We start from the raw sequence: 24,936 nt of genomic DNA on the forward strand, positions 1-24,936 counted from the left end.
ACGCATTAACTTAAGCAGCTATGTTTTCCCACGCTAACTGTCTCTGTTTCACTGATGCAGTGGTGTTGCTTTTTTAAATATATTTTCATATTTGCTATAACTCTGCATGACCACATCAAGTTCAGCTGGAGAAAGAAATGGTTTATCTTTTTTTAAGATATTGCCATAGTCACTCGTAATATCTGCGCTCCATTGATAATGCCTTTTTATAGTCACGGTGCGCACGCTTAACTCTTATTTGGTCTACTCAAAGTTGATTGACCCAACTCAGATCAGCTGTTCCGAAACGGAAACTCAGAGTTTAAGTTTAAACTCCGAGTTGACTGAACCTCCTTGCTGAAACAGGCTGCTAGTGCATCTAAGGTGTTTAATGTTGTCACCATGCTGCTGTCATGTCCAGCCATTGTTTTTTGGCGCAGGAGTAACATTGAGTACTGAATGGAGGAGGGTTGGCTTGATCTTGCCAATGACATCAGGATTACAGACTCTGAGATGCCATATGGGTCAAACACCTGCAGTGCAAAGTTAATAGATTTACTTCTAAAAGGCTTACAGTATGTATTAAATACTTTTACAAAGATGAAAACGAAGGACGCTTTTGCCATAATTATTAATTTCAGTTAGTTTTGTATATATTCGCAATTCATTTTCAGTTCTTTTTTTTTTAACCCTCGTTTTTATTTTTATTAACTATAATAACTTTGATACGCACATTATGAATTAAAAATGAAAGGACATGTTGATTTGATTTGGCTTTAATAGAGAGTCAGTGTCACCATATGTTGATTTCTGTAAACTCTGCCATGATCATATTCATCGGCACTGGCAGAGATGAAACACACACACATAGAGATGCACACATATATAAGAGCGCAGTGTCACTCAGGGGCTCAGTGTGTTGTATGACTGACTGGGATTTACTCCACTCCCACATCGTTTCTGCATATGCTGCTGTATGGCATTGGCAATTAAAACGGAATAAAGAATCAGACTGAATATATTAACACCGCTCCTCCACCTCCTCACTCAACGTCTCCATCTCTGTTCTCATGCTGCTCGTTGCTCTGTTCGCCTGTCCTCCTTTTTCCTCTCTGCTTGCTTGTTTTCCTAGTCTAATGCTCTCGGTCTTCTTTGTTTGTCTCTCTCCTCTGCTCTTGCTCACTCTTCCTCATCTGTCTGACTGTAGGCTGCTGAAATGCTGTGGCGTCTGGAGATTTAAAGGCTACACAGTGACTCTTTAGGGGGAAGCAGATGTGTGCTGGATGTTTTTATTTTACTTTATTTATTATTTTAAAAACCTAGGTCGAAGGATTTGACCAGAAGGTGATACGAGCTCTCAAAATAACATTCTGTATTCGCACTCAAACAACATGGCCAACAAATGAGGGCTAGACACAGGGTAGCTGGGGGAATGGGAGACCATGAAAACAGAGTGTAATATGAGCACATCAGCTGATCATTCAGGTCAAATCCTTTATTTAAAGGCAGAGTGTTCTTCTGTGCAAAGGTTTGGACATGACAAACATTGACACACACACATTCACACGCACGCACACTTTATCTTGCACATACACTTACACTGGCTCTCGTGTACACATACTCTCTCACACACACACTTTCTCTTTCTCCCTCTCACACACACACACACACACACACTTTCTCTCTCTCGCGCGCGCACACTCACACTCTCTCACACGTACAGATACACTTACACTTATGCACACATACTGTACACTTACACTCGCACGCACACTACTTCACACACACACACACACGCGCATGCACACACAACTTTCTCTTTCACATGCGCACACACACTTTCACATGCGCACACACTTTCACATGCACACACACTTACTCTCTCACATGCACGCACATACATGCACACACATCGTCTCACACGTACACACACATAATCTCTCTCTCACACACACACACACACACACACACACACACACACACACACACACACACACTCATGCGTGCACTTTTTTTCTCAAACGCACGCACCCACTCTTGCATGTATGCGCATTTACAACAAACACGCGTGCATGCTCTCTTACATACACTCACCTACATGTAGACACTCGTTCTCTCACACATGCTCACACACACTTACTCTCTCGCGTACACAAACTTTCTCTTTCACACATGTATACTTTCTCTCACACATACGCACCCACTTTCTCTCACACCTGCATTTGTGCGCGCACACACACGCATTCACACACTTGCACTCTCTCTCGCATACACAGACATGCGTGTGCACTTTTTTTCTTACATGCACCCAACCATTTTCACACTCGCACTCACACACACCCACACACTCGCTTTCTCTCACATGCACGCACACACATGTAGACACAGGCTCTCAAACATGCTTACACACTCTTGCTCGCACTCACACACACACACACACACACACACACACACACACACACAAACCAACACTCTTACACTCGCTCACATGCATGCATGTACACACATATTCTCTCACATGTGCACACACTCTCTCGCATATACACTTTCACTCTCTCTCTCTCTCTCTCTCTCTCTCGCACACACACTTGCACACATACGTTCTCTCACACACGCTCTCTTTTTCGCACATGCATACATACACTTAATCTTTCTCTCTCACATGCACACACGCACACACACACACACACACACACACACACACACACACACACACACACACACTTGCTCACAAAGGTTTTCCAGATAATACATGTTTTAATCTCATAGAAAGGGCCGTAAGATATTAGATTAAACTGGATGCGGGTGTAAAAACAAGTTCAATGCTAAAAGGGATAAAAAAACAAAAAAATGACCACCATATTTAAATGGTGAAATGGAAATGCTGCAAGTGTTTAAGTTTGGACTTAAATGAACCACTGGACATCTGTAGTTGTTTTCTTCTGCTTTTGGTGTAGAAGATTATTTGCATCATATTTGTATGGGATAATCAATGAATTGTTGCGTGTGAAAGCATATTAAATGAATGGCGTGAAGGCAAAGGAAACCACCTGATGTGAAGCGAATTAAAGTATTGTATTGCACACCTTCCAGCCAATCAGAATCAATTGTCGACAAACCGAGGAATACAAATGTTTATTGAACATCAGCAAACCTGTTATTGCTTTATCCAGAGCTGCACCAGTCATTGGTAAATGGCTGATCCAGTGACACGCCTTCACTCTACAGCAGCTTACCCAGCGTCTTTTCTCTTGAACCCAGCTGAAAAATGATCCCCACACAACCTCTAATAAAACAGTTTTACTGCCAGGAAAAAAGGTTACAAATGATGCCCATTTGCTCTGTCATGAGCCCTGGACAAAAACACACCCATGATTATCTGCTTAATTTTGAAATCCTTTTCTACTGACTTAGACTCTTACTGTATTTAGTATTAAAATATGCCATATATGATCAAATAAGGAGGTTGATCCAGCTGTTTCTCGTTCTGCTTGTGTAAATCGCATTAAGCTTATTGCAGAAAACTGATGTTGCGCGCATCAATGCTTTTATGGCAAAAGAGAGTAACTGCTGCTTTGCCGCAACCACCATTCAGCTCATCTGCTTGGAAAAGAGCTCAGATTGAAGATGCTGATGACACACTTTTAAGAAATGCTTCATTTATCAGCCACAACGTATTGTATTATCCCACATAATGCGTTGTTGTCTGGGATTTCAATGCGTGCCAAGGAAAATAAGCGTCATAGATAGATGAGTCATTGATTAAAATGCCATTATTAGTCAATTCTCTTCTCATTCAGATGCTTTGAAAACAGGTTAGTTATAAAAACAAATGAAATGTTCTACTGGGTTTATTGGAGAGGATGAAACGTACTGTTTTCTTAATCAGGATGTTGTGCGTTTGGGGGAGTTTGGTAGGCGATGCATGTTTACTCAATCAAAGCCTGTTCATATTATAGTGCAATAATCCTTTTAAGTTATTGTTTTGCTTTAGAGTCACTGTAGCTTTCTGCAGTTGTTGAATTGCTGCAAGGAAATATTGCTTGGGGAACCTTACTGATGCATATAGTCAGGAAAGCTGGAGCTGGAGAGTTGGGGAAAGTGGAAGTGAACATTGTGCCCTTGAGACTGGGTCAGCGGCCCCCTTATAGCTGTGAATTTTTTATTAGCAAGTTGGATCCCAGAATCTCTTATCACTGCTGCAGATTACATTTCCTGTCCACCAGCAGAAAGCCAAACAGATAAATAGATTATACAGCATACACTCATACACTCTTGAGGTAAAGTTTTTTTTTTTTTTTTTTTATGAAGTAAATTAAACTTGATCTTGATTATTGACTTTATTAATGAAATCAATTTAATTAGTTATTAATTAGCAACTTTTTCGTTTTTTTTCCTGTTGAAGAACCTACTTTTTTGTATTATAAATGTTTATATTTTGGTTTAGGGAGTCTCCAACAACAGACTGATATGCATGTAAGGTCAAAAACGCTTTCATCGTCTTAATATGAATTTATTTTTTACCTAATTATCCCAACGACTCTCATATGATTCGTTCAGTGTTCCCAAACCCCTGCTTTGCGTGAGGCTAATCTGCTGTGCTTGGTCCAGTGACGCAGTCTGTTGTGATTGGTCGACTGGGTTGAGTGCGAGACTGAGAGAAATGCCACCATGGCTATGAAGTAGCACTGAGTATGTGAAAGCTCAATGCAAGAACTCGATAAAGCAATGCAGTTTAACACCAGCATATTACTCTTAAACCTAACCCCAAGAAATAACAACGACACACACATTCAGGATTAATCCATACAGTGGCAAAAGTTTGACTATTTTGAAAATTGCATGTGTGAGGAAGAGCTGATGGTGGCCATAGCAACGACAATCGGCAGAGGGTCGCGAGTTCAGAAACGCATTTAAATCAGTAAGGGAGAGAAGCATGAGTCGCATTTTCAACAAGGTTTTGGACATGTGAAAAGCCCCATACAGATTTAACCTGAGAGATAAAATACAAGCACTGATCTATAATAGATGCGTGATTATAAGTCGTGTGAAGCGAATACAAGTGTCTGAAGGATAAGACACTTCATGTTTGGTGATGTATCGTGTCGACAAGTTCAAGCAAAAGATCCGAAACCAACGCGATTAATTTATTCAACTGGGAGTCCACTGTTTTGTTAAAGAATCTGTTCAAGACCCTGAAACAAGATTTTCAACTTAAACTTATCATGCATGTTTTCTATACTTTGTCACTCCTAAAACGTATAATAGACAGGATGAGTGACTTGTGTTAAACTTGTTTATCTACTCATGGCTTGCGTGTAGTCGTGCATTTATAGTTCTGTGTGCTGTTTGTGTTGCTCTGCAATAACACTTCCAAAGCATTAGCTGGCATTAGTGAGGTTTTTATGTTCCTGTGTTGAGATTCTTCAGAGGTGTTTTTTTTTCTTTTCTGAAAGTTACAAGTAACTAAAACTCAGTAATTCAGAGGCGGGAACCAGCGGACGGGCAACAGCTTTAATTGTAAAGGTAAATGTAAAACCAAAGTTTCCATCTGGAGCTCTTTTACAGGACTCAACACTTGTAAACACTTGGCTCTCAGCATCACCCACACTGGTCACTGGTACCAAGCAGACCAATCACTTAGCTTGTGCTAAGTGCCGTTGCAACGTGTAGTTAAATTTTTTTGAGAGGTCTCAGCCACGGCGAGGGCTATGCTTGACGCAGAAGTATAAATCAGCCTTAAGACGACTTGTAGTTTTACTGCAGAGCAACCAACACGTCTCGATTAAAAAAAAATCTGCTTGTAGTGAGTCTCCTGGGGTAAAGTTCCCATATTTTCTACAGCTCTTTTTATTAGCCTGAAATTAATTATTTTAAAACATATTTCCTAAGTCTTGTTTAACGGAGAGACTATTACAATAGTTTTATGTTGCATAACTTATAACAATAATACATTTCTAATAACTAATTTTATTTTGTCTATGCACTGACAACATGTAATATTTTACTAGTCATTTTGCAAGATACTATTTAACTTGGTGCAATTAAAAAAATACTAGGTTATGATAACTAGGCATGTTACTGTAGGTTAAATAGGCCAGTAATTGGACAACAGTGTTTTTTTCTGTAAGCAATCGAAAAAAATATAGTTCTTAAGCGGGTTATAAAATGAACTTTTAAAATTGGTTTAAAAATTAAACTGCTTTTATTCCAGCCAAACTAAAATAAATAACTTTCCCCCCAAAAAATGATATAGCAATACTGTGGATGAATTCCTTGGTCTGTTAGAAATTACTTGGGGAAATATAATAAGAATAAGAAAGAATAAAAACACCACTAGAGGGCTAATAATTTGACTTCAACTGTATAGTAGGACTTGTATATATTAGGCTAATGCATTAATCACAATCATGCTCCCTGATTGATCTAGATCAGAGGTGCCCAAACTATTCCTAGAGGCTCACTGTCCTGCAGAGTTTAGCTCCAACCCTAATTAGACTCACCTGAAGCAGCCAATCAAACTATTAATAGTCATACTAGAAGCTTCCAGGTCAGTGTTTTCAGGCAAGGTGCCAAAAAGAGTGAGCTTTCTCACTTTTTAGCACTTTCAGTGTCGTATGGTTTGGCCCAATCCTAATTCTATTCCCCCCACTCACCTCCCCTACCCCCTTGATCCTTGAAACAAAGTGTGAAGGGGAAGGGCTTTAAATTTTACCCCTTAGAATTGGGACAGCACTACAACACCTGCACACCTGTCATCATATATCACTGTGATGTCTATATATGACATCAACGATGGTGACTGTTGTAGTTATTCCAGGTGCATTATTTTTGGTATATCTTCAGGAAATCATTAAAGGAAACAATATCATGTAATCATAACCATATAATGTGGCAGTAAGCTTGTAACTGTACTGTGTATTTACACCGTGGCCATATTATTTTATGTGAACACAGGAAAACAACATTAACATCATACCAGACATTGTAAGAAGGGCATTGCTAGCCAGTAGACTTTTCTGAGAGGACTTGGGATTGGGCCTTTATGTATTCTTGTAAAAGATGTTGCTGTTGATGGGTCGGTCTGGTGTAGTCCTGAGCAATGTTGATGGTTCAGCACTCTGTGGCGGTCCATTTAAAGATGGAATTAGTTCTCTTTGCAGTTGCGTTTTTGTTGACAGGGTTGTGTTGCTCTGCACTGACATTTTGCTAACATCTGCAAAAATATGTTTGACCCAAAGATGGTACTTCAAACTTGTGCTTCAGAGTAAGAGGAGTTCATCACTAATAAGTTTACACAACTGTAGTTTAATCTAAACTTACAAATGGAAGAGTTTTCGAAAGATTCTTGTGTTTGTGCATACATTGTGTTTATCCATCATATATTGTCTAATTAAAATGATATGTCTGTAATGATGCCAAGAATCTTGACAAACAATTAATTTGCGTTTGAAGAAAGATGCACTTTTTCAGATTATGTGCTTGTGTTACTGCGCTAACGTTGACAGCTCTTTTACTTTTGTGTGTGCATGTAATAAAACACTATTAGACACACAAAATTAATAAATAAGCTCATCATGCTATTTTTTTATTTTTAATTTTTTTTTAAATTGAGCCAGAAACAATTGTTATTTGCAAAGACGGAGTAAAATCTTCAACGAGTTTATTACTAGTTTTGCTTACCTGGCTTTCCTTCGCTGAGGTGTGCCTGCCTCGTCTCCCATCACTGTTGTGTGCACCTGCCATTTGACCTGCCATGTTACTGGCAACTGCCTCCTGCCCCATCATCACCTATATATATATGTGCCTGTCAATCCACCAGATATTGTGAAAGGAGGCTGTCTGCCATTGTTCTGTCACTGCTATATCTAATATTTTTGCGCCAGCCACCATACTTAACCAGTCAACAATAAAACAATTTCTGTTTTTTTGTTTGTTTGATTTTTTTGTATAAAAGTTGTTTAAATATAAAGTAGCCTTCATTGCTGCTGTTTGCTTGTACATATCAGTCATGTGACAAGTCAGGACAGCCTGTTAAATTTCATGGTTTAACCTTAACTTTTCACGTGACTAGATTAACTTTAGTTAAACTATTAAAGTATTAGATGCCAGTCATAACTGTTTTCTTCAGATTTTATTTATTTATTTTTTAAGTTAATTAATTGATCTTTTTGTTGTTGTTTTTGGATGTAACACACAGTTTTAGTGTTATTCACTGTAGTTTTATCAGATTTGCACGTAGATCACTTCTCTGAAACCAGTCAAGCTCCTGGAGGGGTGTTGTGGGTGGAACAAAAGAGTCTCTGAAATCTACAAAAATAAAAATATAATTTCACCTAAGTGAACTGTGATCAAATGAAAGCCAGCCATATGCCATAATAAGGTCATAAGTATAAAATTGAAGCAAGAACAAAAACAACTGCAGCAACAAAAGAAGTACATAATAAAAGGATGACACTTTATGGTAATTACTGTAATCATTTGCTTTGGCCATATTATGCAAATGACTAAGTAGGCTTTTTATCATTGTCCTAATAATAATAATAATATTAGTAATAATTTTTATTTTTAATTTTTTTACTGTATTTCCCTTTCAAAAAGTGTAAATGTGTTAACAGTGCAATACAAACTGAAGCAGAAAGTGTTTATCCATAATCTCTGAATATATTTTGCCCATAGGAGGAATCCCACTCTATGACCTCATCAACCTAGATGTATACAAACCCATGAGGAGTATTTTGGCACTGCAATACTTCGTCTTGCATCTAATTTGCTTTTTGAGACTTTAGAAAGGTTTGCAAGCATTTTGGAAGTGTAAATAAGTTTGAATACATGAAATAGTATGGATATTAGCTTTAAAGTTTTGTTTTAAACACAATTATTGCCATCAAACTATTTTTGTACATAGAGAAAGAATATATCATTTATTTTAATCATCAACATTTAAGCCTTTCTGTTTTATCAGATTTCAGATAAAACTTTAATTTTAGAAAAATCTCTGTAAACATTTAATGAGTCCACTCAAAGTCAAACCCGCCGTTACTATCAATGCCTGCTTAAGTGCATGTGTTTGTGTCTTCAAAATTTATCTGCTGTGTCCTAGTCAAACAATGACATTTAAGTGCACAAACTTATTTTAAAGATTTTAAAGCAGTTTAATTTTATTAGAAATATCAGATACTTTTGGCTATTCTGTGTTCTCATTTCAGTCTTAATTTAAATTCAACTCTAGATTTCTTAGTCTTTATAATAAATATTTGATCTGACAGTTCTATTATTCATGTATCAAATTGTGTTGACATACTGAGTGATGGGAATAAGGCAAAACGCATTTTGTGAATAAATGGAGGTGGCATCAAAATATAAATCCTTTCGAGTGCATGTAAACTTTTATTTTTGCTCTTGGTTTTCCTTCCAGCAGTCAAGATTCGGCGTTCAGTGAGTTTCTGAAAGATTAACTGACATTAGTGCTAATATAGCGTTACTAAGAACAGCTTTAAAGCTTTTCAATGCAGAATTAATGCCGTAACCATTTCAGCTCATCTACAATGACTTGTCCTGTCAGTTCAGTAATTGCAGGAACAGTATTTATGGGTTAAGTGACTTGATCAGGATTTACAAAATGAGCAGAATTGTTTCACTTAGTTTGGATTAATCTTGCAGCCCTACTGTTTGCTGCTCAGATCCCTAATATTAGGTCTAAATTTCTTTTTAACAAAAACACATTGATCTGCTGGAGTATTTACAGGAAAGAAAATAATGGGGATAATCCATTAAGCTTATTTTGAGGTTTCATTTGGTAATTATTTCAGCTTGCAGCTATTATGACCAGAGTTCATGTGAGAGATTATATCATTATACACTAGTGTCATAAAGATGTATGTGTGCAATATTGGGAGTCTGTTTGTACCATTGTTAAAAAATTAATGAGCCCTAGCCAGATAATGTTAAGATCTGTGCAAACATATTGCCTTTGCCATCACCACGCGCGTATACTGTAGCGTTATCAAAAGCATGCTCTGCATTTTACAGTGCTCAGCTAATATTAGTACACTCCTCACTAATCTAGCTTTTTAAATTCATAATCTTATAGGAAGCTATACAATATTATATTTTAGCATATACATTAAATTAGTCTATACTGAAGCCAAATCTGGAGCTTATCTAACAAAATAACTTGTACAAAAACAGTCCAAAAACTAGTACACCCAAATTTATATGTTATAGAAAAACATTGCATACAAATTTAGTGTTTAAAATCAATGTTTGGTGACTAAAATATAATTTTAAGTAATATATCAGTTTAATAAATCTGTTTTGTTTTAATGCACCAAAATACATTGTCTATATTCACTGAGAAATGGATAAAAGTGTTCATTTTTAAAATAGGGTGTACTCCATTATGCCGAGTGCTGTCTAAATATTGGCCTTCGAGAAATGCTAAATTTCCAAAATTCCTCTGTGCCGGAGATAAAAACAGCAGACACTTTGTATCATGAATTATTAACGCACGGCATGAAAGCAAATACAGTCTTGCTCTTCTTTTATTGGTTAAAATATTTCATGACCCACTGGATGATTCCGCAGTTTCTCTCTCTCTTTATCTTTCTCTGACACTTTCTTTGTAATTTGAGTATTCAGTTATCATGAAGAGGATGAATTGAGAAGTTTTAGCCTCGAAGCTATTCTTTTATTATTTGTGACATGGTGAAAAAACTGTTACTAATAATAACAATGAATATGAAGTGGGATGGTGGCTCAGTGGTTAGCGACGTTGCCTCACAGCAAAAAAGTCACTGGTTTGAGTCCTGGTTGGGTCTGTTGGCATTTCTGTGTGTAGTTGACATGTTCTCCCTGTGTTCACGTGGGTTTTGTATTTGTGGTTCGGTTTCGGAGTCCAAAGACATGCGCTATAAAGCTGACTTTCCACTGTACATGACAAACGACAGACTGGAAGGTATTCATTTCCAATGGAGAGTAGTCCTGGAGGTGTGTGGAGTTCCGATCTCCGTATGTGAAAAATTTGGATCCGAATTGAGCTGCAGATAAATTGAAATTTTTGAACTCCTGTGACTAGACTGCAAGTGACCAGCCGACCGGATGTAATGTATTCCAGTGTTATCCAAGCAGGTTTATGTGCGCGAGATGAGAAATAGTAGTTTTTTCATTATTTTTCGAATTAGAATAAAGTCAATATAAAAAAAAAAAGCTTTTAAATTAGTTTCCCTACAAATGCAGTTTACGAGTTTCTAGTGTTCAACAAAGGTAAACGCACAGAGAATAAAGGCTTTTGCTTTTGAACTCCTTTTTCAAATACTGCGAGAACAGCTTCTCTCCCGTTATGCACGACAGAACTGAAAATTCTGTGCCACGGCCACAAGGGGCTGTATTCCGACAGTCGTGTCCAAATGTTGTATGTGGAAAATTTTGCAAATGATTTCAGCCCCATTAACACCCTCTGCCAATGCATTGATGAAACAGTTGGATGTGCCGAAATTTTCTCAGTTAAACAAAGAGAAAACTTAAGTCATTACGTTTCGGATCAGAGATGGGGTTCTCAGGGTGAATACGTACCTTTGCTCTAAAGCCTGATTTATACTTCTCCATCAAGTGATCGGCATTCCAACAGGCGTAGCTGTGCCTTCATACTTCTGCGCGCTGTTTCTGTTGCTGTGCAATAACACTTCTGAAAAGCTAGTTGGCAGTAAGGTGTTTATGTTCTTCTGTGTCGAGTTTCTTCGCTGGTGTTTTGTTTTTTTCTGAACGCTTCCTTAATGTACAAGTGGTTCAAACTCGCTCCTTTAGAGGTAGAAACCAGCGGATGTTTAACAACTTTAATTATGACGTAAACACAAAACAAAACTTTCCATTCGGAGCTCCTTTACGGGACTCCACACTTGTAAACACTTGCTCCATCTGGCTCATCTGGCTCTCGGTCCCGCCCACACTTGTCAGCGCTACCAAGCTGACCCATCACAGAGCTTGTGCTACATGTTGTTGTGACGTGCTTACATTTTTTTTTTTGAGAGATGGGCGTCAGCGAATGCCTGGGCGAAGGCTTTGCGTCCACTTGTAGGCCATGCCAATGCATATGCTTGCACTTCACCTGATTTATATTAAAGTATAAATCAGCCTTAAGGGTCCAACGACAAAAAATAAGGTCAAGAATCTAGGTGTGATTCTGGAGTCAAATCTGACTTTTAATAGTCATATCAAAGCAGTAAGTAAATAAGCATACTATCATGTCAAAAACATCGCAAGAATTTGATGCTTCGTTTCCAGTGAGAACTTAAAGCAAAACTTGTTCATACCTTTATCAGCAGCAGAGTGGATTACTCATATGGACTCCTCACTGGCCTTCCAAAAAAAGACCCTTAGACAGTTCAGCGCATCCACAATGCTGCTGCCAGGATTCTGACCAGAATTAGAAAATCAGAGTACATCACACCTGTCCTAAGGTCTTTATACTGGCTCCTAGTTACATTCAGAAATTTTTTTGAAGTATTATTACTTGTTTATAAATCACTAAATGGCCTAGGACCTAAATACATTACAGACATTATCACTGAAAACAAACCAAATAGATTACTCAGATCTTTAGGATCATATAAACTAGAAATTCCAAGAGTTCAGTCAAAGCAGGGTGAATCTGACTTCAGCTACTACGCCCCCGCTGCTGGAATCAGCTTTCAGAAATGATTAAATGTGCTCCAACATTAGGTACCGTCAAATAAGACATCTGTTTAGCTGTGCCTTTACTGAATGAGCACTGCGCTACGTCTGACAGATCACACTATTATGCTTTTCATTTTTTTATAACCTGTTTTATCAAATTTAATCTGTTTTTATCTGTTTTATTACTATTTGTTTTTTATTTTCTTATACTTGTCTCTTATTTCTGTTTATGTGAAGCATTTTGAATTGCCACTGTGTGAAATGTGCTGTATAAATAAACTTGCCTTGCCTTGGAAAGGTGGCTTAAGTGAATTTGATTTACTAAATTGGCCGTAGTGAATGAGAATCTGTGAATGCAAAGGCGTATGGGTGTTTCCCAGTACTGGGTTGCAGCTGGAAGGGCATCTGCTGCATAAAACATATGCTGAAACAGTTGTTGGTTCATTCCGCTGTTGCGACCCCTGATAAATATGGGACTAAGCCGAAGAAAAATGAATGAATGAATAACAATGACAAAAATGCATTATAGTGTTTTCCTTACATGCTCACATTGACTTTCAAATAACAAGATTCTGTTCACTCTGTGCACCATTCCACCCCCATTAGAGTCAACCCTGGTTCACTTCTTCTTTTTGTGCTGGTAAGTCTAAAATTGACCTGATATATGAGCATGAGGAATTGTGGGACACAAGGAGTGAGCCCGGTGAATCTAGGGTGAGTAAATATATCAGTGTGATTTATATGGCTCTTAATAAATCCAACTTCACACTGGGGAAAGCACTTATCCAATAAGATGGCAGATTCAGCCAAATATAGCCAATCAGCCCTTGGAAAAGCCTGCTTCATTCAATTGAGCTGAGGCAGTGATTTAATTGCGAAGCTATTGAGGCCAGAGTGAATCAAGCGCTTGCCATGAATCTAGGAGGCATTTCCTGTTTGTGTGTCGTTGAGCGAGACACCGGTTTCCTCCGACAATCCCCCCCCCCCCAACCCCCCCCCCCCCCTCATCCCACTCCTTGTCAAGCGACTGCAGCGTTGTCAGGTGTATTGCTAGTTGTCAAGCTTGTCTAATAGAAGTTACTGGAGCAAGCAGGCATCTCGCTTCACCGGTGTGAATGTTTTCTCGACGTGTTGCGCCTGCTGGAATGTCAAGCGGCTGTTTTGAGTGAATCTGTTGTGATTCCGGATCGCTGGCCTGATAATGTGCACTCATCTGGAGTGCTGGAGTGTCAGTGCTGTGGGGTCTGAGCCAGGATCTGTTTTTGTGGTTTAGCAAATGCTTTCTAACCGCTGTGTGTGTGTTTTTCTGTCTTTTTGTCGTCCAGTGTGGATCTGGTACACGCTCAGCTGAGAGTGTGTGAAGGTCGCAGTCTGCCCGAGCTGGGACTGAAGCAGGACAAGATACGGATCAATGGATATGCCATCCAGTGCCGTGTGACCACAGAGGACCCGGCACGTGGCTTCCAGCCTGACACGGGAAGACTGGAGGTAGGTTACCGTCCCACATTCAACAGCTGGATATGTGCTTTTCCCACTCTGCTAGGATTGGGTAATGTGCTCAAAAAATTATCACAATTATCAGTCAGTGTTGATTATTATCACAGGACATGTCAAATCGTTATTTTTAAAGAAGGTTTTTGTTGACCTAAAATGCATAGAGCAAAAGCATTAAGGATGTGTCTGAATAAACTTGTGCTAATTTATGTACTGAAAAATACGCTCTGCGCCCTGGGGCATGGTCTAACAGGGTTGTGCTTATTCTCTTAATGAGTTATGGGTGTATGTTGAGCATAACGTGCATTAAACCAATTAGAGTTTCATCTCCCTTTAGAGTCTGTTGCGTCGCGCCATGGCGCATTTGCTTATTACATGGCAGACTAGAAAACTAACCATTAAACAAACCATCTGCAGTGTGAGAATAAAGAATGTGCCTCCTCCATTCGGCCTTTTTACTTTCTCTTTACTTTTACGCTTTACTTTACTCCTTTACTTTTGTGGATAGGAAAAGAGTTGTATGCACTTCACTGAAGACATCCATTGGTCTACATATTTAATTTAGTTTAAGCACAAAGATTTGTTCAAACTTTAAACCATTTCTAAATTCAGTTCTAATTAATGTAGTAAATAATAATTTTTGTAACATTTGAATCCTTTAATTTTTTTATATGTAAAGATTTATATGTTTATTGCTGTACATCCTGTATGTATTAAGCAATGTGTAAGCTTTTGGGCCTGCGTAGGCCCGTAACTAACACACTCTACACTGGATTTATAGCAGCTTTTAGATAGTCAATGATTTTCAATAGTCAATAATTTTAGATAGTCCATTTTAGTTCCTCAAAGTAGCAATGCTATTTTGTGCCTTAACACACCTTTCTTTCTAGACTGGCACACCTCTGAGTCCACAAAGTGAAATTAGCTCTTGTTGCGCTTTGACTGCTTTGTCTTACTCTTTATGCTATGATAATAAAAAGTTTAGAATATTTTAGCTCATCCATAAACATGATGAAGACCATTAAAGTAGAGCACAACTACCAAGATTCCACACTTGTCATAAAGTAATCAAGCCACTTTGTTTGTTGTGAATACACACCCTCTAGTGGTAAAAATTACATACTGTGCAGTTAAGGAAAACAATGCATATGTAAATTTCAGCGTTACAATAAAATCTGTAACAGTTTTTTTAATGTTAATGTATTAATATTTTTTACATTTTTTTCATCAATAATATGATGCATTTTAGATCATCATAATTATAGGTTAAACGATGCATGTCATTACATGTGTATTGTATTAAAAACTAAGTGTTTGTAATGTTTGTCTATGAATACAAGTGCTATAGCATAATAACTATATTAATTAGTCATTTAATACATGTCTACATGATTAATTTAATACATTTTATAAATATGTATGTCTCCTAGTCCACAAAATCATTGTGCAGTTACTGGTGCTACAGCAAGTCCATAGATCTGGATGTTTGACAGTGCCTTTGAAAACATCAGTGCTCTTTCCTCTGGCTTTAAACTAAATCAAAGAGACATTTGTCTTTTCTTTGGAGCGGGCCACTAAATAAATTCAAGACTTTATCTGCGTGTGAACAAGTCTAAACTTGAGTTGCTGTTTGGCGCAATTAGGAAATAATTAAATTTAGTATTAACCAAATATATTACAGAGCATCATCATAGACCATTTCAATAACAAAAATATGATGAATTATTTGATAGACAATTTAACCATGACTGTCCTCCTTTTTATTAAATTCGCTGCATATCTGTCATTAACACACACAGTAAGAGTGTGTTCCCATATGGCAGGTTTGGTTAAAGTAAATCAAACTCTGTTGCAGTTGCTGTGTTGGAGTAGTTTGTTTGAATAAGTGTGAACGTTTTTGTGCACATCAATCTAGCTTACAGAGACCGGTGAAAGATGGGTTTTGGTCTGTGATTCAACTGAAATACAAACAAAATGTGGATCAAAGACATCTGAACAAACTAAAAGAGCACATGATGCAACAAAATAAAAGGGACACAATACTCAAGCATACCATCGTTGCAGTGTTGCTCATTATAGTTCAATAAAGGTGTTGGAAACGCATCTTACAGCAGATATTTGTATGTGTGTGTGAGACAAAAATGATTGGTGCTGTTTTGATTCCTCATTTTTTAAACCCTTCATGGGTTGTGATATAATAAAAGTAACACGTACACGTACACATACAGTAAAATGAGCGCATTTAGTGTACAATGTTTTAGGTGTTCAGTAACATTCCTCACAAAATTTTAAATGTTATTGTTTAGTGTGTTTATTAAATTATTTTTTTTTTAACTGTTAATATTTAATTGGTCTCAGAAATAGTTTTTATTACTTTTAAAGCTTGCTTCTATGAATAGTTTGAAATGATTATGAACAGATACTTGATCACTCTTTCATTTCGAAAGCAGATTTAGTTGTGCAATTTTATCAAATTTAGTGAATCATTGAGTTTTGTTTCCATCCAAAGATGCTAATTAAATGTACTGTTTAGACAAAATTGGAATATTACAAAAAACATTGGTGAATAAATCCACTTTTCCATCCAATGAGCTGGTGAGATGTGGACCTTTTTCTTATATAATAAATTACTTGCACCTCAAAAAATGAAGCCAACACTCAATGATCGTGGTGGTTTTTGGAAGCATGAGACTCTTTGGACATGTTGTATCCCAAATGTTACCAAACTAAATTGTGATTTAAAAAAATAAAATTAAAATAAATTAATTAAAAATGAAAATATTAATATCACTCATGAGTAAAATTTTAAAAAGTAGCTTTATTTCAACTAAATAAAGAGCATTCGCTATTTATAGTTCTTATGTAAACTTGTCAACTTTGTACCATTGTTGTCCAACTAACTTAAGTAATAATGAATAATAATAATAATAATAATAATAATAATGAAAAATTTAGTAGTAAATTTTCCTCAATATCAACATCAGCTCTCATCACTTTAAACCATTTGCTACTAATTGTTAGATTTGGAACATGAGCAAAAGTGCTACATCCAAACCAATTTACAGACAGACAGACAGAAAGATGAAGTCAGAATTATTAGCCCCCTCTTTGATTTTTTTTTCTTCTTTTTTTTAAAAATTTTCCCAAATGATGTTTAACAAAGTTAGAAAATTTTCACAGCATGTCTGATCAATTTTTTTCTTCTAGAGAGTCTTATTTGTTTTATTTCGGCTAGAATAAAAGCAGATTTACATTTTTTAAAAAAACATTTCAAGGTCAACATTATTAGCTCATTTAAGCTAATTTTTTTTCAATAGTCTACAGAACAAACCATCATTATACAATAACTTGACTAATGACCCTAACCTGCATAGTTAACCTAACTAACCTAGTCTAGCCTTAAAATGTCACTTCAAGGTGTATAGAAGTGTCTTGAAAAATATCTAGTAAAATGTTTACTGTCATCATGGCAAAGATAAAATAAATCCATTATTAGAAATGAGTTATTAAAACTATTGTTTAGAAATGTTGAAGAAAATCTTTTTTCAGTTAAAGTAATTGGGGAAAAAGTAAACAGGGATAATAATTCGGGGGGTTAATAATTCTGACTTTAACTGTAGATTGATGGATGGATGGATAGATGGATAGATACTTGCTTGCTTTACATATTTTAAGTAACTAAAAGTAACAAAGTGAAGTAACAATAGTTTATTTTACTTGCTTTCTTGCTTATTTTGCTTGCTTTTCTTTCTTACTATACTTGCTATACTTACTTTACCTGCTTACTACACTTACTATACTTACTTTACTGTACTTACTTTACTATGCTTACTATACTTTCTTTACTATACTTACTTTACTGTACTTTACTGTACTTTCTTTACTATGCTTACTATACTTTCTTTACTATACTTACTTTACTGTACTTTACTGTACTTTCTTTACTATGCTTACTATACTTTCCTTACTATAATTACTTTACTTATTTGCTTTCTTTCTTACTTACTTTACTTTATTCACATACTAACTTTATTCATCCCAAAGGGAAATGCATATATTCCAGCAGTATCCACACATAAGTATAGATTTAACAATGGCAAGTGTGAATCGTCAAACATTGGAATGGATTTTTCAACTGTTTTTACTGTAAATAAATAGATTTATGGTTCCACATTTTTGCCCCCTTTTTTTTTTTAGCTCTTTTGCTTTACTGGCAAAGTTAGTGAAGCACAACAACTGACAGGCTTTTTCAGACACACAATGTAACTGAAATTAAATGGAATAATCACCACAACCCTCCCTTTCAACTTGTGTACCTGCATCAGGTGATTTTACAGAGATGTGAAATATTTTGAGCTGCTGCAGACAAGAGCTGTTTACCTTCGAGGCTGCATGGAAATGATTTGTTTGTGGATGAATCATTGAGTAAATATTGATATCAGCTTTCTCAGCCCAGCCCCAGTTGAGCTGCGAGCTTTACATCTGTCCAAACATCTCACAGCCACAACTTATGCTGTCTGTCTGTGCGGTTATCTGGATTTGAGCCGTGAGGTTAACCAGGGTCTCTCAGGGTCTCTGATCGAGATCTTGCACACTAGATGTGCACATATACATAGAGACGCTTTAAGGAGTCAGCTAGCACACAAACCACATGCTACAATCTTTCAATTTAAGTACCCTCTCCACCAGCTCAATGGCTGGACCACCCTGTCCTGTCCGGATACATCTTCAGATGAGCCGTTTATGGGTGAAATCTTTGTTCTTCCAACCAGCCACAGGGTCTGGGCTGAATCAAACGGGAGCTGGATCTCTCTGATAAGCATGTTCTTCCATTACTTTTAGAAAACTGATTGGCGCTCGACTTCAAAGACTGACATGGATGTCCTGTGATGTTCGATGAATGTTTCCACTTAACAGGGGTGAGGATCCACGCAGATGGAGAGATGAAGGGAACTTGTGGAAGTTTTAAATGTTAGTCTTTCCCTCAGCCTGGGTGTCTACGATTGCATGAGGTAAAAAGCAGATGGAAGCGAGTGAGAAATACTGTGTCTGAGAGAGAATATGAGATGCTTGTAAGAGGGGGGAAAAAAAGAGATGTCGAGAATTTAAGTGAGCTTTCCTGATACAGGAGATGAGAGGATCAGGATAAGCTTGGAAGTGGTACTGTGGATTAGGGGTACAGTATGTATTGACTGATAAAGTCTGAGGATTGATGCTGCATCCCAGTTCTCATACTGTACATCCAAAGTGTAGGATTTGAAAAAGCTTGTCCCAATATCAGAGTGTGTAAATGAGTAGTCCATAGTTGACTGGATTATCTGTTTGTGGCAGATATGCAAACTGTAGATCGGTGCATTTACTAGTATTAAGGCTAATATTACCCACAACACATTGCACACTGGGTGTGAATTTAATAAGAATTGCAAACATAGTGTGAGTGTGGGCTTTTCACGAAGTCTTTTCATCATTTGCTCCCCATTTAACTCGTTTCAAAAGTTGAGTTTTTTTATTTATTTACTTATTAATTTTATTTACTTTATTTTATTTACTTATTTACTTAATTTTGAGTGTACTTATTTGTTTACTTTATTTATTTATTTATTCATTTATTTTCTGGATGCAGACTTGGTGCGGTGCAATCTAACCTGCATCCAGTGCTTTTTAATGCGCTCACCTAACCCCACCCCTAACCCAATCTCAGCTTGTATCAAAAAGGCTGCATCCAGATACTAATGTTTGTTTATTTATTTATTTATTTATTTATTTATTTATTTATTTATTTATTTATTTATTTATTTACTTATTCTCTATTTGGTTGAAGACAAAAGATAATGTTTTGAGGAAAGCTATGACTTGTAAGTAATGGGTACATTTTCAGCTTTCTTTAAAATACCTTCTTTAGAGTTCAACAAAGTCCTTAAAGGATTTGAGTGAGTAAATAGTGAGTAAAATGTTAGTTTTTGGGTGAACTATTCTCTTAAGTGGAGAGGCCTAGGTAAAATGGTTCAAATGATTATTAATTTCCACATCCTTTCCATATGCAACAGTTGTGTGCATTTTTTTAAAAGACTTGTTTGGATTTTAACTTTCCAGTGCACAATTATGCATACACATGAATATATTTCTCCATGTGAAAGACCGATTAATTGGTAGATTAGTATCTCCAAAATGGTAAGATATTGATTCTAAAGCAAATGTAAAGGATATGACAGGATGAATGACGGGATGTAACTAAGCAATGGAACACACAAGTTTAATACTAGAAGATCCTCCCACGTGTTCCCTTTACAAAAGCATTTTAGCTGTGAAACATGATATATTAGATTGTGGCTTTAATTCTGAGAGGAGTTTTTAGGCGTCAAGCTATGAAGGCACCTATTGTTATTGTTTCAGTTCCTATTCTTCTACTTCTATGATTTAAATGGCAGTGTACAAAGGCGTTCACTCAAATGTTATGAAATATGGCACACTGATAGAGACAACCTGGTCATTAACCACAGCAAATTTGGCCCCTATAACACAAGGGTGCCCAAACTCTGTCCTAAAGGGCCAGTGTTCTGCATATTTTAGTTCCAAACCCAATTAAACACACCTAAAACGGCTAATCAGGCTCTTTCTAGGTATGCTAGAAACTTTCAGGACAGAGTTCACCCCTTCTCTAACTTAAACTCTCTAGCGCCACGAGTTGCAATTTTGAAAAGCTAATACCTTTTGAATCTTAAGCTGCAGAACCAAAATACTTTTTTTCTAAATCCTTGGCAATTCAACAATAACAATTCAACAATTCAATATAATAAATATAATATAATAAAAAATAACAATTCAATTTGGCACCAAATAAAAAAAATATAAGGGTTAGTTTATTTTCTATTTTTAATAGTTCGTAAAATCTACTTTAAACTCATCCTAAATGGTTTGTCCTATTATCACAAAAATTGACTCAGATCATCATTAGACCATGCTGGCAAAATGGAATTCAAGACGGTTACTTCAATCAATGTCAAATAACAAGCAATCCAACTCGTAAAATAGTATAAAGAATCGCACTCGAGGCTATATCTCTGCAATGATTAACTCGACACACAACAAGTTTATTGTGAATAATGACAACTATGACCTGAGGTTGCCTACACCGTTTTGTTGCAGTGGCCCCTAGTGGTCAGGAGATATGAAAAATGGCTATTTTTGCTCATATCTCGTGATCGCGTTCACCAAATTTCAGAGAATTGGTCTCTTTACATTTAGAGTGACATTCTGAGTCTAATGATTTCCAATTTTCCCATGTTTGCCATTTTGGTTGTCCGCCATTTCAGATATCATCACAAAAAAATTTCAGTTTTTCTTTTTTTATTATACTTTTGTATACTTTTTTCTGTTAGGCTACAGTTTTTTAGCAAAAATAAACTGTGCAAACTTCATGTAATATAACTATATGAAGCTATACACTGTATATTAATGAAAAATATGCATATAAAAAATGTAACTATATAAAAACAAATTAGTAAGTCAAATAATTTTTGTTTTCAATGTAAAAGCTGACATGGTGTTCAATACAAACAAACAAACTAAACAATGGTTGTTAATAATGTAGTAGTTTGTTCCAAAACTTGCTATTTTTCAGATTCACACTCAAAAGTGCGTACTTTGATAACACCTTTTAAAATGATGGACCATTAGTTCATGAAAATAAAATGGCTCACTGTTAGTTCATGTTAAGTCACATTGCATTAGCTAATGTTAACAAGCATAAATTTGGATTATTATGAATAATGCATTCAGTAAATGTTAAAATGAGATTAATAGTTGCAATACGAGATTGCCTTTTTAGTACATGTTAGTGAAGACATTAACTAATGGACCATTATTTTAAAATATTACCTGCAGTTTTTCTTTACAAAAAGAGTACATATTTTTAGAGCAAAATATAAGTAGACCTATTGGGACAAGCATGAGTGTAGACAGTGGTTTGAAACAAGGGTTTCAAATTAATGAGAATAGAAATGAGATTTGACTATTAAATAGCATCTTTACAATCCAGTTAGACTGTAGCTTTATTAAGATCTTTGAATAATATTGTATAATCAGATTGCAAGAATGATGGACTGACCCCTCAAAATCAACTTGATACTGAAAACCTCTGTTGCAACTTTTTGTAAATGTTGCAGTGTCTTCTAACTCCTTCACTTCAGTGGAAATGGGCCGTCAGATGTTTACCCAGAAGGCCTAATTTTTTTTTCTCGCATCAAGTCACTAAAACAACAAAATCATGATATGTCTTTGTTTTTGTTGTAATGGTTGAGAAACATTGCTTTAATTCAAAATCTCCAGCTTTCTTTTTGTTTTGATTGCTCAGTATATCTTCATGTTTCTGTGAGTGGTTCTGTGTCATTGATAAATGGTGCTTGGCTCTTAAGCATATGATTTATGAAGCATTATATATTTATGTAGTAGCAAAAACCCTGACATCTTAATTGGTTGTAGGTCTGAGTGAAATTGAATATGTATTCACAGTAAATGTCTACTCAGGGAACTTAGAGTAAAGGCATTTCTAATGTTTCAAAGGGTTTAAATTTCAAATGATTAACACTGTTATTCACACTCAGTTGAGCAAATTCGAGAGTAAATGCATTTAGAGGCTTTCAAAGTGTTTTTAATTTAAATAATTAACTCCTTTTACTCACCAATTTGAGCAAATTGAGAATAACAGCATTTGAGAATTTCTGTCTGTAATATTCAGTACTTTTAGTGTAAATGAACTTGACTGTACAGGCATATACTTGTACAGTGTTACAGAATATTTTCATTTTAAAGTATGGGCTTTCGAACTTCATTTTCAAGCTGGTTTCAACGTTAAATTATTCTTAAACAGCAATTAAGGGATCATGTGACATTCAGCCTTGCTATCGCATAAATAATTTACATTGTGGTATACAAAATTTTAAATTTATTTTGAATTGGACTGATATTGAATTTTGTTGGTTCATTCCAATCTGGTGAAACCTAATAACGATGAATGAATGAATCATAATATTTAATTTTATGCATTATTTAAAAGGAAAAAAAAAATTTAATAAAACAAAAAGAATCTTTCCAACCCCCATCTTTTAAATGGTAGTTAATAATTGATTTTTTTGTTTTGCCAGCCAAGGTTATTTTAGTAAAGAAAAACTATTAGTCAAAAACATTTTCATTAACTGAAAGAAAATTAAATATTGACTATAAATGAAAACCTAAATTAAAGCAAACTAACAACAGTCACTGAAAAACTAACTGAAATAAAATAAGCAAAAATAATGATTGTTCTCAGAATTAAGCACTCATTCTGTGTTAAAGTTTGACCTGTGGCTGTTTATTGAAACGCATGTAGATGGATGCTTGATTATTTTTGCAAATCATAAATATGCATCATGCTTTTTATTCATTTATTAATTTTTTAACGGAGCATGTTTACCTACATGTATTATTTGCGAAAAATTGTCTGAATTCTTTATTACTTTCGCTTTTATACTTTTGAATTGCTTTTAAATGGTTTTCACTTCAGTGTCTGTTAACAATTGTTTTATTTAGAAGATGCACAAGAATTAACATAATTCGTAGAACCCCAAACTCTGCTCAGTTTGACACTGGAGGCGTTTTGTACTCTGCTAGTCTCAAATGACTAAAACTGAAAATTAATATATAAAAACTAAACCGAAATGTTCACTAAATAAAAATCTCTAATAAGCGAAAAATTGGAAAATATTATTGAAATAAAAACAAATTAAATAATGCAAATAAAAAATACAAATATATCTATATACACAGTTTAGGTCAAAATTATTAGCCTCCTGTAAGTTTTTTTTTTTCTTCTTCTAATATTTGCCAAATGATGTTTAACGAAAGATTTTTCACAGTATATCTATAATAGAATCCAATAGAAATTACAGAATTTTATTATTTCTATTTATATTAGTTTTATTTCATCTGTAATAAAAGTACTTTTTAATTAAACAAAACATGTTAAGGTCAATATTATTTTCCCCCTTAGGGGCCAATCTCACCGAACGTGGTTTGTGTTGAGAGGTGCAGTTTTTTTAATAGTTTAGTATTTTACAAGCATTTTGCGCGCTGTTTATGCGCCGCTTTACTAAATAAAATTAATAATAAAATTATTTAGAGGTGATTCCTTAGATTTACTAAATGTTTTTAAGTTAAGTGATTGTAAACAATTTATTTGGGCTGAATTCAAACAAACAATTTAAGTTGAACATTTCTAAATTTAATTTGTTTGTTTAAATTCAACACATAAAAATGGTCAATTTTGCTGACATTCTTTCAGCGTGCGCTCTCATTTTAACTGCCTGCTGCACCTCGCATTTTTGCTGTTGCACGCAGATGAAAAAAGTCAAATTTGTGCAGAAAAAGCGCATTACATCAGTCAATCTCCAGTCAAATGAAGCCAGAAGCGGGGTTCTCGTTGACGTCTTGTGTTGTCAAGACGACTACGGAAAACTTCTAAAGATAGATAAAAGACTAGCGTTCTGTTTCAAGTTATCCAGAGCTGACTTTACAGATCTTAAATATCACAATATTGTTAAATATTACAATTAAACAACATCAACAGCGACACTTGCCCACAATATGCAGCTGATTCAGTAGTTGCCTACTAATGTACTGTCATCCTGAAATTAGTTATTAAAACTATTATGCTTAGAAATGTGTCAAATCTTTGTTAAACAGAAATTGGGTGAAAAAAATGGGGGCTAATACTTTAGGACTTTAATATACATACAGTTGAAATCCGAATTA

At 35.7% G+C, this 24,936-nt stretch overlaps 1 protein-coding gene across 1 annotated transcript in view; it reads left to right on the forward strand.

Moving 5' to 3' along the window:
* The window catches only part of pcxa (pyruvate carboxylase a), a 224,914-nt gene that overhangs the window by 69,068 nt on the left and 130,910 nt on the right, over nucleotides 1-24,936 (forward strand). Inside the window, 1 exon segment of the mRNA NM_001328356.2 lies at nucleotides 13,980-14,142. Within this exon segment, the coding sequence (NP_001315285.2) occupies nucleotides 13,980-14,142 (163 nt within the window).

This window comes from Danio rerio, chromosome 21, assembly GCF_052040795.2.
Source record: "Danio rerio strain M-AB ecotype USA chromosome 21, GRCz13ab, whole genome shotgun sequence".
NCBI lineage: Eukaryota > Metazoa > Chordata > Actinopteri > Cypriniformes > Danionidae > Danio > Danio rerio.